Consider the following 12574-nt stretch of genomic DNA (forward strand, 5'->3'; position numbering starts at 1 on the left):
TATTTTATTGGTTTTTTCATAAAACCAACTCTTAGTTTTATTTATTCAATAGATTTTTACTTTCAATATTGTTAATTTCTCCTTTCAATTTTAGAATTTCAAGTTTAGTATTTGATTGGGGTCTTTTAATTTGGTCTTTTTCTAGCTTTTTAAGTTGCAGGCCCAATTCATTGATCTTCTCTTTCTCTATTTTATTCAAGTAAGCCTCTAAGATATAAAATTTCTTTAAAAAGGTATAATTTTTTAAAAAACTGACCCTTACCAAACCTTCTGTTCCACTTTTTCCCTCCTTCCCCAACCCCCTCCCTAGTAGTCCAATTCATGTTGAATTTATTAAAATATAGTCTGAATCCAATATATGTATACATATGCATACAGTTATCTTGCTTGTGCACACCTTGACACAGACTAGGAGACCCACTCCCAGATCTGTATCCCCAAGAAGTAAAAAACAAAATGGAAAAGCATCTATTTGTGCAAAAATTTTCTACACACGTATTGTTATGGTGGCAAAGCATTGGAATGGAGGAATCTGCCTGTGAGTTGGGCGGCTCCAGGTGTGATCCGTGACGGGGTTGAAAGGGCACTGGGTTATAAAAGGGGCCAAACAGATTTCAGAAACCCTCGGAACCGACGCACTGCAGAGCGAGCAGAAACAGGAGGACTTTGTGCAGTCACAGCGATTGGGTCCAAGGATCAATTCTGAACAAGTTGCCTCCTCTCAGCAGTGCAGAGATCCAGGAAGATTCCAACAGACTCGGGATGAAAGACCCTCTCTAGAGAAAAACCAAACGAAATCAAACCAAACCAAACAAAGACAAACAAAAACAGAAGGAGAATGAATGAGGATCAGGCAGACTTTAAAAAAAAAAAAAAAAAAAAAAAAACACCTTTATTTGTCTTGAGTTGGGGAGGAGGGAGGATTGGAGTATTCTTTCACATCATAAAGTTTCAGGCAAATGCATGAATGAAATCTTGGCCCTAAGAAACCAGGAGCTCCGTGTTCAGCTGAGGGCCTTCCAGCGAGTGTAGAAGGGCAGGACGTGGCCGATGGCCACCCCCGCCTTGTGAGCGGCCTCAAACGCCGAGCTCAGGGGAGGCGAGCAGGGCCCGCCCGCCGCCAGGTTGAGAGCGGTGAGGACGGTCACCGAGCCTCGGACGTTGTCCGCCTCCTCCCCGACGGCGCGCAGCAGCTCCCCGTAGCCCCCGAGGATGCTGCACAGGTTCCAGGCAGCAGCGTTTTCTTCTCCCATCTTGGGCCACCTGCAGCTGCCCCGCACTTGCCCCTGGCACCGAAAGCGCCCGTTCCTTTGCTTCAGCTCCTCTTCCAAGAAGCGCAGGGCGCACCGGGCCGGGGCCTCCTTCTTCCTCCGCTCCAACTCGTCGATCACGATCGCGGGGACTATGAGCACGAAGCTCCCGCTCTGGGCCATCTCCCTCACGAGGGGCAGGTGCTGCCGGAGAGCCCCGGCGTCGGGGATGAGGTAAGGGGAAAGGGCCGCCTGAAGGCGGAGCGGCCGCAGGGACGTGTCCGGGGCCTGCACGAGTCTCGGCAGCCGCCGCTGGGCCGGGCCTTCCCGGGCGCGGGGCGGCGCCCCTTTCTCCAGAGCCTCCCCCGAAGGAGGCTGGTCCTTCGGAACCGTCTTGAGGAAGAGGCCCAGCTTCGAATCGAACACCATGAGACTGTCAGGCAGGTGGGCAGCGAAGTGGCCAAAGGTGCGCAGGACGCAGGCGCGGAGAGCCACGTCTTCTCTGGAGAAAGCGGGAAACACGTCGAGGTCAAAGTTTAAGCTGGCGTGGGCGGCCTGGAAGGGCAGGAGGGAGCGCAGGATGGTGTCCTCCGGGAGGGGCATAGAGATGGGGGGGCTGGGCCGCTCAAAGCGGGGGAGCAGCTCGCGGAGCCGGGGGGCCAGCCCGAGGTGGGGGTTTCCGAGCTCCTGCGCGCTGGGCAGCAGGTTGAGCAGCGGCAGCAGGTCCCTCCAGAGGCCGGGGCACGCGCGCATGCTGAGGGCGGTGAGGGCCGGCTCGGTGAGCAGCCACTGCAGGACGACCCGGACAGCCGGGAGCAGCCCCCCTTCTGCACCGAGAACGTCCAGCCGCTCTCGCAGAGCCTGCGAGTGGGGAAGGGTCCAGCTGCGGGCAATGGCGCTTTCCTCCGAGGCTCTCTCCTCTTCTCCTTCTTCTGAGGGTACTTCGCTGAAGCTGCTGTCCGAGTCGGGGAGCGAACAGAAAGAACCGTCCCCCCAATCTTCGCTGTCGTCTAAGACGCGGTAGGAGTCCCAGGGGGAGTCCCGGCTCCCGTCCTGCTCACAGACTTCCATCGGCTCGCTGTCCTCCCAGGAGTCTTCAGGGCCGGGAGGGGCACTGGAGAAACGCGGCTCCCGTTGGCTCTCCGGGAACTCGCCGACGTGAACCGAGACGGGGTGGGCAGCCGGAAGCTCTGGTCCCGGCTCTCCTTCCGGCCAAGGCTTTTGGGTCTCGGGCGTTTCCTCCGTCCCCGGCGCCGCCCGGCTGGGCAGCGCCGCCCGGATGTTGCCGCCCACCAGGCGCACGATATGAGAGAAGAAAACCAGGCTGAAGGAGATGGCGGTGCGGCTCAGTTCCGAGCCGGCTCTCTTCAGGTTCTCCAGAGTCAAGAGGCACAGGGTGACCATTTGGAAGAGCAGTTGATTTGGCAAGAGCGAGGAGCCCTGCCTCTGCTCCGCCCCCGCTCTCCTGGCCCAGCCTTGGCCGGCTTGGATGGACAGGTGGGAGAGACACCGCTGAAAGTCCTCCAGGACCCTCTCGCACAGTCTCTCCAGCTCCGGGTGTCTTCTGCCTTGGGGCGTCAGGAGGCTCTGGAGATACACGAAGCGGACCAGCAGTCTTCTCACGTCTTCCCGCGCCTTCTGCTCTGGGCCGCGTTTCCCCGGCGGAGCCCCCGCCAGCTGTCTGTATTCGGCCTGAATCTTCACGTAGATCTGCTCCAGACCCAGGACGGCTCCAGCGTGGGGGACTTTGGAATAGATGCAGCACTGATAAAAACACGTGGCCTCGACGTAAGAGAATTTAGCTCCGGACAGCGCTGCCAGGTGCACGAAGGGCAGGCCCATGTCGGGAATGAGCGCCAGAGCGCGGTAGTAGTAGCGCTTAGCTTGCTCCTCTCCCTCGGAGGCCGGGAACTCCCTCAGATACTGGTACAAGTCTCCAATCCGAAGCAGGCAAAGATGGCAGAACTTCCTGGCCCAGTCCGTGTCTTCCGCCGAGGGAGAGCCCGCCCTCCTCGCTTGGCTCCCAGGCTGGCTGCAAGGCCAGGAGATGTCGTTTTCCAATTTCAGCTCGAACTGTGCTTGCATAGAAAAGAAAAGGCGGTGATAGACGTGAATTCCATTGTTGAAGTGCTCCCGGTAAGCACCTTCTGAGCCGCGAGAATCCAGAAGTGCTCCCTCGGTCTTGCGCAGGGTCTGGAGGTCGTAGTACACTTTCCTCCACAGCAGCTCTTCCGCGGCCAGCCCGTGATCGCGGGGGCCCAGCAGGATGAGGCGAACGGCAGATTCTTCAAGTTGGCTCCTCAGGGCCGCATTCTGGGGCTGGAAAACTTCTTGGTGGGCCGTCTCCCTCGCCAGGAGGGCGTCCAGCCGCTGCACGGATGCCACCATCTTCAGGAGAAGCTCTTTGGTTTGGTTGGGTTCCATAGTTCCAGATCGCTCTGCTCGCGTCGGTGTGGTAACTGGCGCAGTGAGCTCCCAGTCCGCTCTCCCCAGAAAACCAGGGATCTCCTCAGGGAAAGGGAGAGAGAACAGGTCCGTCACCTACGGGGTGCAGTGAAATGCAAATCCGCTCTCCCCAGAAAACCAGGGATCTCCTCAGGGAAAGGGAGAGAGAACAGGTCCGGCACCTGGGGGGTGCAGTGAAATCCCAGTCCGCTCTCCCCAGAAAACCAGGGATCTCCTCAGGGAAAGAGAGAGAACAGGTCCGGCACCTGGGGGGTGCAGTGAAATCCCAGTCCGCTCTCCCCAGAAAGTCAGGGATCTCCTCAGGGAAAGGGAGAGAGAACAGGTCCGGCACCTGGGGGGTGCAGTGAAATCCCAGTCCGCTCTCCCCAGAAAACCAGGGATCTCCTCAGGGAAAGAGAGAGAACAGGTCCGGCACCTGGGGGGTGCAGTGAAATGCAAATCCGCTCTCCCCAGAAAATCAGGGATCTCCTCAGGGAAAGGGAGACCGCGAGGACAAGTCCGGCACCTAACTGGAGCAGTGAAGGAATGAGAATCCGGCAGGCAGAGGCCGCTTTATATGCAGCAACTTTGAGTTCACACGTTTAAGGATCAGCCAATCCCAAAAGAGGGCTAAGTATGTGCTTAACACCCAGGTACTTAAGAAAGTGCTGAGCCCTGGAAGGTCCCTGAAGGTGTAAACTCTGCATACAGTTTCCAAACTCTCCTTGAAGGCGGGTCCCAAGTTCCAAAAAACTGTTTAGGAAAAAAAAAGTCCCTTTTCTTTTTTTATTTGTTTTTTATTTATTGATACAGACTTGGTGGTGGTATTGCTGGATCAAAGGGTTCAGCGTTTTACAGCTATTTCGGCACAGGACCAACTCAGCGGCGGCTGCCGAGACCCGTGCAGGCCCCGGACACGTCCCTGCGGCCGCTCCGCCTTCAGGCGGCCCTTTCCCCTTACCTCATCCCCGACGCCGGGGCTCTCCGGCAGCACCTGCCCCGCGTGAGGGAGATGGCCCAGAGCGGGAGCTTCGTGCTCATAGTCCCCGGGATCGTGATCGAAGAGTTGGAGCGGAGGAAGAAGGAGGCCCCGGCCCGGTGCGCCCTGCGCTTCTTGGAAGAGGAGCTGAAGCAAAGGAACGGGCGCTTTCGGTGCCAGGGGCAAGTGCGGGGCAGCTGCAGGTGGCCCAAGATGGGAGAAGAAAACGCTGCTGCCTGGAACCTGTGCAGCATCCTTGGGGGCTACGGGGAGCTGCTGCGCGCCGTCGGGGAGGAGGCGGACAACGTCCGAGGCTCGGTGACCGTCCTCACCGCTCTCAACCTGGCGGCGGGCGGGCCCTGCTCGCCTCCCCTGAGCTCGGCGTTTGAGGCCGCTCACAAGGCGGGGGTGGCCATCGCCCACGTCCTGCCCTTCTACACTCGCTGGAAGGCCCTCAGCTGAACACGGAGCTCTTAGTTTCTTAGGGGCAAGATTTCATTCACGCATTTGCCTGAAACTTTATGATGTGAAAGAATACCCCGATCCTCCCCCCCCCAACTCAAGACAAATAAAGGTGTTTTTTTTTAAAGTCTGCCTGATCCTCATTCATTCTCCTTCTGTTTTTGTTTGTCTTTGTTTGGTTTGGTTTGATTTCGTTTGCTTTTTCTCTAGAGAGGGTCTTTCATCCGGAATCTTTTGGAATCTTCCTGCATCTCTGCACTGCTGAGAGGAGGCAACTTGTTCAGAATTGATCCTTGGACCCAATCGCTGTGACTGCACAAAGTCCTCCTGCTTCTGCTCGCTCTGCGGTGCGTCGGTTCCGAGGGTTTCCTGAAATCTGTTTGGCCCCTTTTACAACCCAGTGCCCTTTCAACCCACTCACGGATCACACCTGGAGCCGCCCAACTCACGGGCGATTCCTCCATTCCAATGCTTTGTCACCATAACTGAACGGGTGTAGATAATTTTTGCACAAATAGATGCTTTTCCATTTTGTTTTTTATTTCTTTGGGATACAGACCCGGGAATGGGTCTCCTAGTCTGGGTCAAGGTGTGCACAAGCAAGATAACTGTATGCATATGTATACATATATTGGATTTAACCTATCCTTTAACATATGCTTAACATGGATTGGACTACTTGGGGGGGGGATTGGGGAAGGAGGGCAATATTTGGAACAGAAAGTTTTGTAAAGGTCAATTTTTTTTGAAATTATATCTTTTTATTTAATTTTTTTCAACATTGACGCTTGCAATATAGACATTATTATCGACCATTGCAATATAGACCCACCACAAATACACATTATCAGTGGGATCTGGAGATACTCCTTCATATACACACACAGGGTCTCCCTGGGATAAACAAGATAGGACTCACTTCATGGAGCAGCACTCACAGGGAGCCATGCCCATTACTGGTTCCACAGTACCAAGAATTATCAGTTAGGAGCTTAACCGGTTATTAGAGGTCATATAATCACAGTGTAGAGGAGGAGGAGAAAGACAGCGACAGAAAGAATTTTTGCATATGGCTAGGGAGCTGAAGGAGAGAAACGATCCTGAAATTAAGCTTAGAATCACTGAAAATTAACCCTGAACCTCTCTTCAACAATGAGGTGATTCCAACCAGTTCCAATTGTTCAGTGACGAAGAGAGCCATCTACACCCAGAGAGAGGACAGTGGGAACTGAATGTGGACCACAACATAGCATTTTCATTCTTTCTGTTGGTGTTTGCTTTCATTTTGTTTTCTTTCTCCATTTTTTTCCTTCTGGATCTGATTTTTCTTGTGTAGCAAGATAACTTTATAAATATGTATACATATTTATTGTATAAAATATTTAATATATATTAAATATATAAGATGTTTATATATTTGATATATATATATATAATATTTAAACATATTTAACATGTATTGGACTACCTGTCATCTAGGGGATGGGGTGGAGGAAGCAGGGGAAAATTTGGACTAGAAGGTTTTGCAAGGGTCAATTTTGAAAGAGTAGGAGGAGAAGGAGGAGGGGGAGGAAGAAGGGGAGGAGGTGATGGACCAGGAGGAGGAGGAGGAGGAGGAGGGGGAGGAGGAGGAGGAGGTGGTGGTGGTGGTAGAGGTAGAAGAAGTGGTAAAGGAGGAGGAGATGGAGGAAATGCCTTCTAGGTGATGGGAATGGGAATAGCCTGCCTACATATGTGGAAGTGGAATAAGAAGTCATGAAAGCTTTGATTGTTTCTACTTTGTTGCAGGACGCCTTCTTCACTATTTTATCCTAGATGCAACAGGGAGCCATTGAAGGTTTGGGGACCAGGAAAGTAATACAGTTGAATGGGTTGTAGGAAGCATACTTGGCAGAGATGAGGCTGAAATATTCTTCAAATCCTTAACCTCCTTCAGCATTTCTGTTCAATTAAATTCAACTCAATTCAGTAAATATTTATGACAGGCTTGAGTGTCCTGGTCCTGAATTGGTAAGGCAGGTAGAAAAGAACTTGAGTAAGACCAAGTCCATGTCTTCTGAGTCATAGCCCTCCTAATGCTTCTGCACACATCCCCCAGATGTACTATCCAATGCAAGGAAATGCAAAAAGCCAGAGAACCTGGGTTCCAGTCCTGATCTATCAGTACCTAGCTCTGTACCTCTGGACAAGCTACCTCTTTTTTTTTCCTCCTCCTCCTCGTCCTCCTCCTCGTCCTCGTCCTCCTCCTCCTCGTCCTCCTCCTCCTCCTTCTCTTCTTCCTTCTCCTCCTCCTCCTCCTCTTCTTTCTCCTCCTCCTCCTTTTCGTCCTTCTCCTTCTCCTCCTCCTCCTTTTCCTCCTCCTCCTTCTCCTCCTCCTCTTCCTCCTCCTCCTCCTCCTCCTTCTCGTCCTACTCTTCCTCCTCCTCCTCGTCCTACTCTTCCTCCTCCTCCTCCTCTTCTTCCTTCTCCTCCTCCTCCTCCTCATCCTCCTCCTTCTCCTCTTCCTCTTCCTCTTCCTCTTCTTCCTTCTCTCTCTGTCTCTCTGTCTCTATCTCTTTTGGAATCCTAGTTTTCCTTTAAAAGTTGAACTTTACTTCAGGAAGTCTCTCTGATCCTCCCAGTGATTTGCAAATACTTTCTTTAATTTTTTGTACCACATTTATCTGTGGGATGTTGTCCCCCAGTAGAATGTAAGTCCCTTGGGGCCAGAGACTAGATGATTATGCTAGCTGATTCTCACTTTAGATGCCATTGAACCCAATCCTTCACTTTACAGGTTAAAAAAAAATGAAGCAGAAGAAATAAAATAATGAAAGGGACTTATCTGTTCTGAGTCTGAATTTGGATGTCTAGACAGTTTACCATTATCTAAATTCACTGTGGCTTCTGAAACACTGGTTGATTTTGTCTAACATAGTAATGTGAGACGTGTTGTTGGATTGAATCAAATGAGAACCAAGGGAAGAGTGTTAGAATTGGACCAGAGTCCAGTAGGGTGGTGATCATTATAGTCACAGAAGCAGGCCCTTTGCCTGGCTCTTTCCTTGTCTGTTGAAATCCTTCAAGACCCACCTCTACCATGAGGTTTTCTTGGATGCCCCTAATTGGGAGTGCTTTCTCTTTGTAAAGTTCTTGAATTGTAAAGGTTCAGAATTGTAAAAGTCCGGTTGTCTGCCATCTCAACTCTGATCTAGGCTTGACTAACTCCTTGCCCTCCTCTTTTATCCTAGCAGAGATTGTAGTGAGAACTCAACAGGGCTTGTGAGAAAATACTTCAACCAATGAACTTGCTCTTTTTAAAAGGGCAGGTGAGAACTCAGGGGCTTGTGGGAAAATTACTTCAATCAATGAACTGGCTCCTTTTAAAGGTTGTGTAAACTCCTTTTTAGAACTCCTTTTAAAGGTGTAATCTACTTTATGTAAACTCCTCCTCAGAAGTTCAAAGGTGTAAACTCCCCTTAAAGGCCTGAAGCAAAGGTGTGAACTAGAGAATTGTTAAGTACTGATTTAGCACTTAGTAAGAACCTAACATCTCTTTCCTCTCATTTTCGGGAGAGTTTTTTGTCTACATTTCTCCTTTGTTTCTCTTATCCCATTTTCTCTCATGACTCTTTTATATAATCAGTTCAACCATTTTATTCATATAATAATATAATCTTTCTATAATGACCCTTTTAAATAAGTCTCGGCAGCCGCCGCTGAGTGGTGCAGTCAACTCCCTCCCTGTCCGCTCTCCCCAGAAAACCAGGGATCTCCTCAGGGAAAGGGAGACGAGAGAATATCTCCCTCCCCTAACTGGTGCAGTGAAGGAATGAGTGGCCGGCAGGCAAAGTCCTTAGACCAAAATCCTGCAAGGTGTATAATGTTCCTACCTGTCTGTTAATTAAATTGGTCCTGTGCCCAAATAGCTGTAAAACGGCAAGCCCTTTCATCCAGCAACACCACCACCAAGTCTGTGTCAATAAATAAAAAACAAACAAAAAAAGAAAAGGGACTTTTTTTTTTTCCTAAACAGTTTTTTGGAACTTGGGACCCGCCTTCAAGGAGAGTTTGGAAAGTGTATGCAGAGTTTACACCTTCAGGGACCTTCCAGGGCTCAGCACTTTCTTAGTACCTGGGTGTTAAGCACATACTTAGCCCTCTTTCGGGATTGGCTGATCCTTGAACGTGTGAACTCAAAGTTGCTGCATATAAAGCGGGCTCTGCCGGCCGGATTCTCATTCCTTCACTGCTCCAGTTAGGTGCCGGACTTGTCCTCGCAGTCTCCCTTTCCCTGAGGAGATCCCTGGTTTTCTGGGGAGAGCGGACTGGGATTTCACTGCACCCCCCAGGTGCCGGACCTGTTCTCTCTCCCTTTCCCTGAGGAGGTCCCTGGTTTTCTGGGGAGAGCGGACTGGGATTTCACTGCACCCCGTAGGTGACGGACCTGTTCTCTCTCCCTTTCCCTGAGGAGATCCCTGGTTTTCTGGGAGCGGACTGGGAGCTCACTGCGCCAGTTACCACATCGACGCGAGCAGAGCGATCTGGAACTATGGAACCCAACCAAACCAAAGAGCTTCTCCTGAAGATGGTGGCATCCGTGCAGCGGCTGGACGCCCTCCTGGCGAGGGAGACGGCCCACCAAGAAGTTTTCCAGCCCCAGAATGCGGCCCTGAGGAGCCAACTTGAAGAATCTGCCGTTCGCCTCATCCTGCTGGGCCCCCGCGATCACGGGCTGGCCGCGGAAGAGCTGCTGTGGAGGAAAGTGTACTACGACCTCCAGACCCTCCGCAAGACCGAGGGAGCACTTCTGGATTCTCGCGGCTCAGAAGGTGCTTACCGGGAGCACTTCCACAATGGAATTCACGTCTATCACCGCCTTTTCTTTTCTATGCAAGCACAGTTCGAGCTGAAATTGGAAAACGACATCTCCTGGCCTTGCAGCCAGCCTGGGAGCCAGGCGAGGAGGGCGGGCTCTCCCTCGGCGGAAGACACGGACTGGGCCAGGAAGTTCTGCCATCTATGTCTGCTTCGGATTGGAGACTTGTACCAGTATCTGAGGGAGTTCCCGGCCTCCGAGGGAGAGGAGCAAGCTAAGCGCTACTACTACCGCGCTCTGGCGCTCATTCCCGACATGGGCCTGCCCTTCGTGCACCTGGCAGCGCTGTCCGGAGCTAAATTCTCTTACGTCGAGGCCACGTGTTTTTATCAGTGCTGCATCTATTCCAAAGTCCCCCACGCTGGAGCCGTCCTGGGTCTGGAGCAGATCTACGTGAAGATTCAGGCCGAATACAGACAGCTCTCGTGGGCTCCGCCGGGGAAACGCGGCCCGGAGCAGAAGGCGCGGGAAGACGTGAGAAGACTGCTGGTCCGCTTCGTGTATCTCCAGAGCCTCCTGACGCCCCAAGGCAGAAGACACCCGGAGCTGGAGAGACTGTGCGAGAGGGTCCTGGAGGACTTTCAGCGGTGTCTCTCCCACCTGTCCGTCCAAGCCGGCCAAGGCTGGGCCAGGAGAGCGGGGGCGGAGCAGAGGCAGGGCTCCTCGCTCCTGCCAAATCAACTGGTCTTCCAAATGGTCACCCTGTGCCTCTTGACTCTGGAGAACCTGAAGAGAGCCGGCTCGGAACTGAGCCGCACCGCCATCTCCTTCAGCCTGGTTTTCTTCTCTCATATCGTGCGCCTGGTGGGCGGCAACATCCGGGCGGCGCTGCCCAGCCGGCCGGCGCCGGGGACGGAGGAAACGCCCGAGACCCAAAAGCCTTGGCCGGAAGGAGAGCCGGGACCAGAGCTTCCGGCTGCCCACCCCGTCTCGGTTCACGTCGGCGAGTTCCCGGAGAGCCAACGGGAGCCGCGTTTCTCCAGTCCCCCTCCCGGCCCTGAAGACTCCTGGGAGGACAGCGAGCCGATGGAAGTCTGTGAGCAGGACGGGAGCCGGGACTCCCCCTGGGACTCCTACCGCGTCTTAGACGACAGCGAAGATTGGGGGGACGGTTCTTTCTGTTCGCTCCCCGACTCGGACAGCAGCTTCAGCGAAGTACCCTCAGAAGAAGGAGAAGAGGAGAGAGCCTCGGAGGAGAGCGCCATTGCCCGCAGCTGGACCCTTCCCCACTCGCAGGCTCTGCGAGAGCGGCTGGACGTTCTCGGTGCAGAAGGGGGGCTGCTCCCGGCTGTCCGGGTCGTCCTGCAGTGGCTGCTCACCGAGCCGGCCCTCACCGCCCTCAGCATGCGCGCGTGCCCCGGCCTCTGGAGGGACCTGCTGCCGCTGCTCAACCTGCTGCCCAGCGCGCAGGAGCTCGGAAACCCCCACCTCGGGCTGGCCCCCCGGCTCCGCGAGCTGCTCCCCCACTTTGAGCGGCCCAGCCCCCCCCTCTCTATGCCCCTCCCGGAGGACACCATCCTGCGCTCCCTCCTGCCCTTCCAGGCCGCCCACGCCAGCTTAAACTTTGACCTCGACGTGTTTCCCGCTTTCTCCAGAGAAGACGTGGCTCTCCGCGCCTGCGTCCTGCGCACCTTTGGCCACTTCGCTGCCCACCTGCCTGACAGTCTCATGGTGTTCGATTCGAAGCTGGGCCTCTTCCTCAAGACGGTTCCGAAGGACCAGCCTCCTTCGGGGGAGGCTCGGGAGAAAGGGGCGCCGCCCCGCGCCCGGGAAGGCCCGGCTCAGTGGCGGCTGCCGAGACTCGTGCAGGCCCCGGACACGTCCCTGCGGCCGCTCCGCCTTCAGGCGGCCCTTTCCCCTTACCTCATCCCCGACGCCGGGGCTCTCCGGCAGCACCTGCCCCTCGTGAGGGAGATGGCCCAGAGCGGGAGCTTCGTGCTCATAGTCCCCGGGATCGTGCTCGACGAGTTGGAGCGGAGGAAGAAGGAGGCCCCGGCCCGGTGCGCCCTGCGCTTCTTGGAAGAGGAGCTGAAGCAAAGGAACGGGCGCTTTCGCTGCCAGGGGCAAGTGCGGGGCAGCTGCAGGTGGCCCAAGATGGGAGAAGAAAACGCTGCTGCCTGGAACCTGTGCAGCATCCTTGGGGGCTACGGGGAGCTGCTGCGCGCCGTCGGGGAGGAGGCGGACAACGTCCGAGGCTCGGTGACCGTCCTCACCGCTCTCAACCTGGCGGCGGGCGGGCCCTGGTCGCCTCCCCTGAGCTCGGCGTTTGAGGCCGCTCACAAGGCGGGGGTGGCCATCGCCCACGTCCTGCCCTTCTACACTCGCTGGAAGGCCCTCAGCTGAACACGGAGCTCTTAGTTTCTTAGGGGCAAGATTTCATTCATGCATTTGCCTGAAACTTTATGATGTGAAAGAATACCCCGATCCTCCCCCCCCCCAACCCAAGACAAATAAAGGTGTTTTTTTTTAAAGTCTGCCTGATTCTCATTCATTCTCCTTCTGTTTTTGTTTGTCTTTGTTTGGTTTGGTTTGATTTCGTTTGCTTTTTCTCTAGAGAGGGTCTTTCATCCCGAGTCTGTT

General features: G+C 54.1%; 2 protein-coding genes across 2 annotated transcripts; one reads left to right on the plus strand and one right to left on the minus strand.

Annotated features, from left to right (window-relative positions):
- Positions 1 to 1004: 1004 nt before the first annotated feature.
- On the minus strand, positions 1005 to 3674 carry LOC141544013 (nonsense-mediated mRNA decay factor SMG5-like). The gene has a single exon (XM_074269663.1). The coding sequence runs from the start codon at positions 3672 to 3674 to the stop codon at positions 1005 to 1007; it is 2670 nt and encodes an 889-aa protein (XP_074125764.1).
- Positions 3675 to 9667: 5993 nt separating this feature from the next.
- LOC141544014 (nonsense-mediated mRNA decay factor SMG5-like) lies at positions 9668 to 12337 on the plus strand. The gene has a single exon (XM_074269664.1). The coding sequence runs from the start codon at positions 9668 to 9670 to the stop codon at positions 12335 to 12337; it is 2670 nt and encodes an 889-aa protein (XP_074125765.1).
- Positions 12338 to 12574: the final 237 nt, after the last annotated feature.

The sequence above is a fragment of the Sminthopsis crassicaudata genome, chromosome 5, assembly GCF_048593235.1.
Source record: "Sminthopsis crassicaudata isolate SCR6 chromosome 5, ASM4859323v1, whole genome shotgun sequence".
Lineage (NCBI taxonomy): Eukaryota > Metazoa > Chordata > Mammalia > Dasyuromorphia > Dasyuridae > Sminthopsis > Sminthopsis crassicaudata.

What these genes read in the sequence shown, in the direction of transcription:
- LOC141544013 (XM_074269663.1), bottom strand. Translation starts at nt 3,674, where the DNA reads ATGGAACCCAACCAAACCAAAGAGCTTCTCCTGAAGATGGTGGCATCC.
- LOC141544014 (XM_074269664.1), top strand. Translation starts at nt 9,668, where the DNA reads ATGGAACCCAACCAAACCAAAGAGCTTCTCCTGAAGATGGTGGCATCC.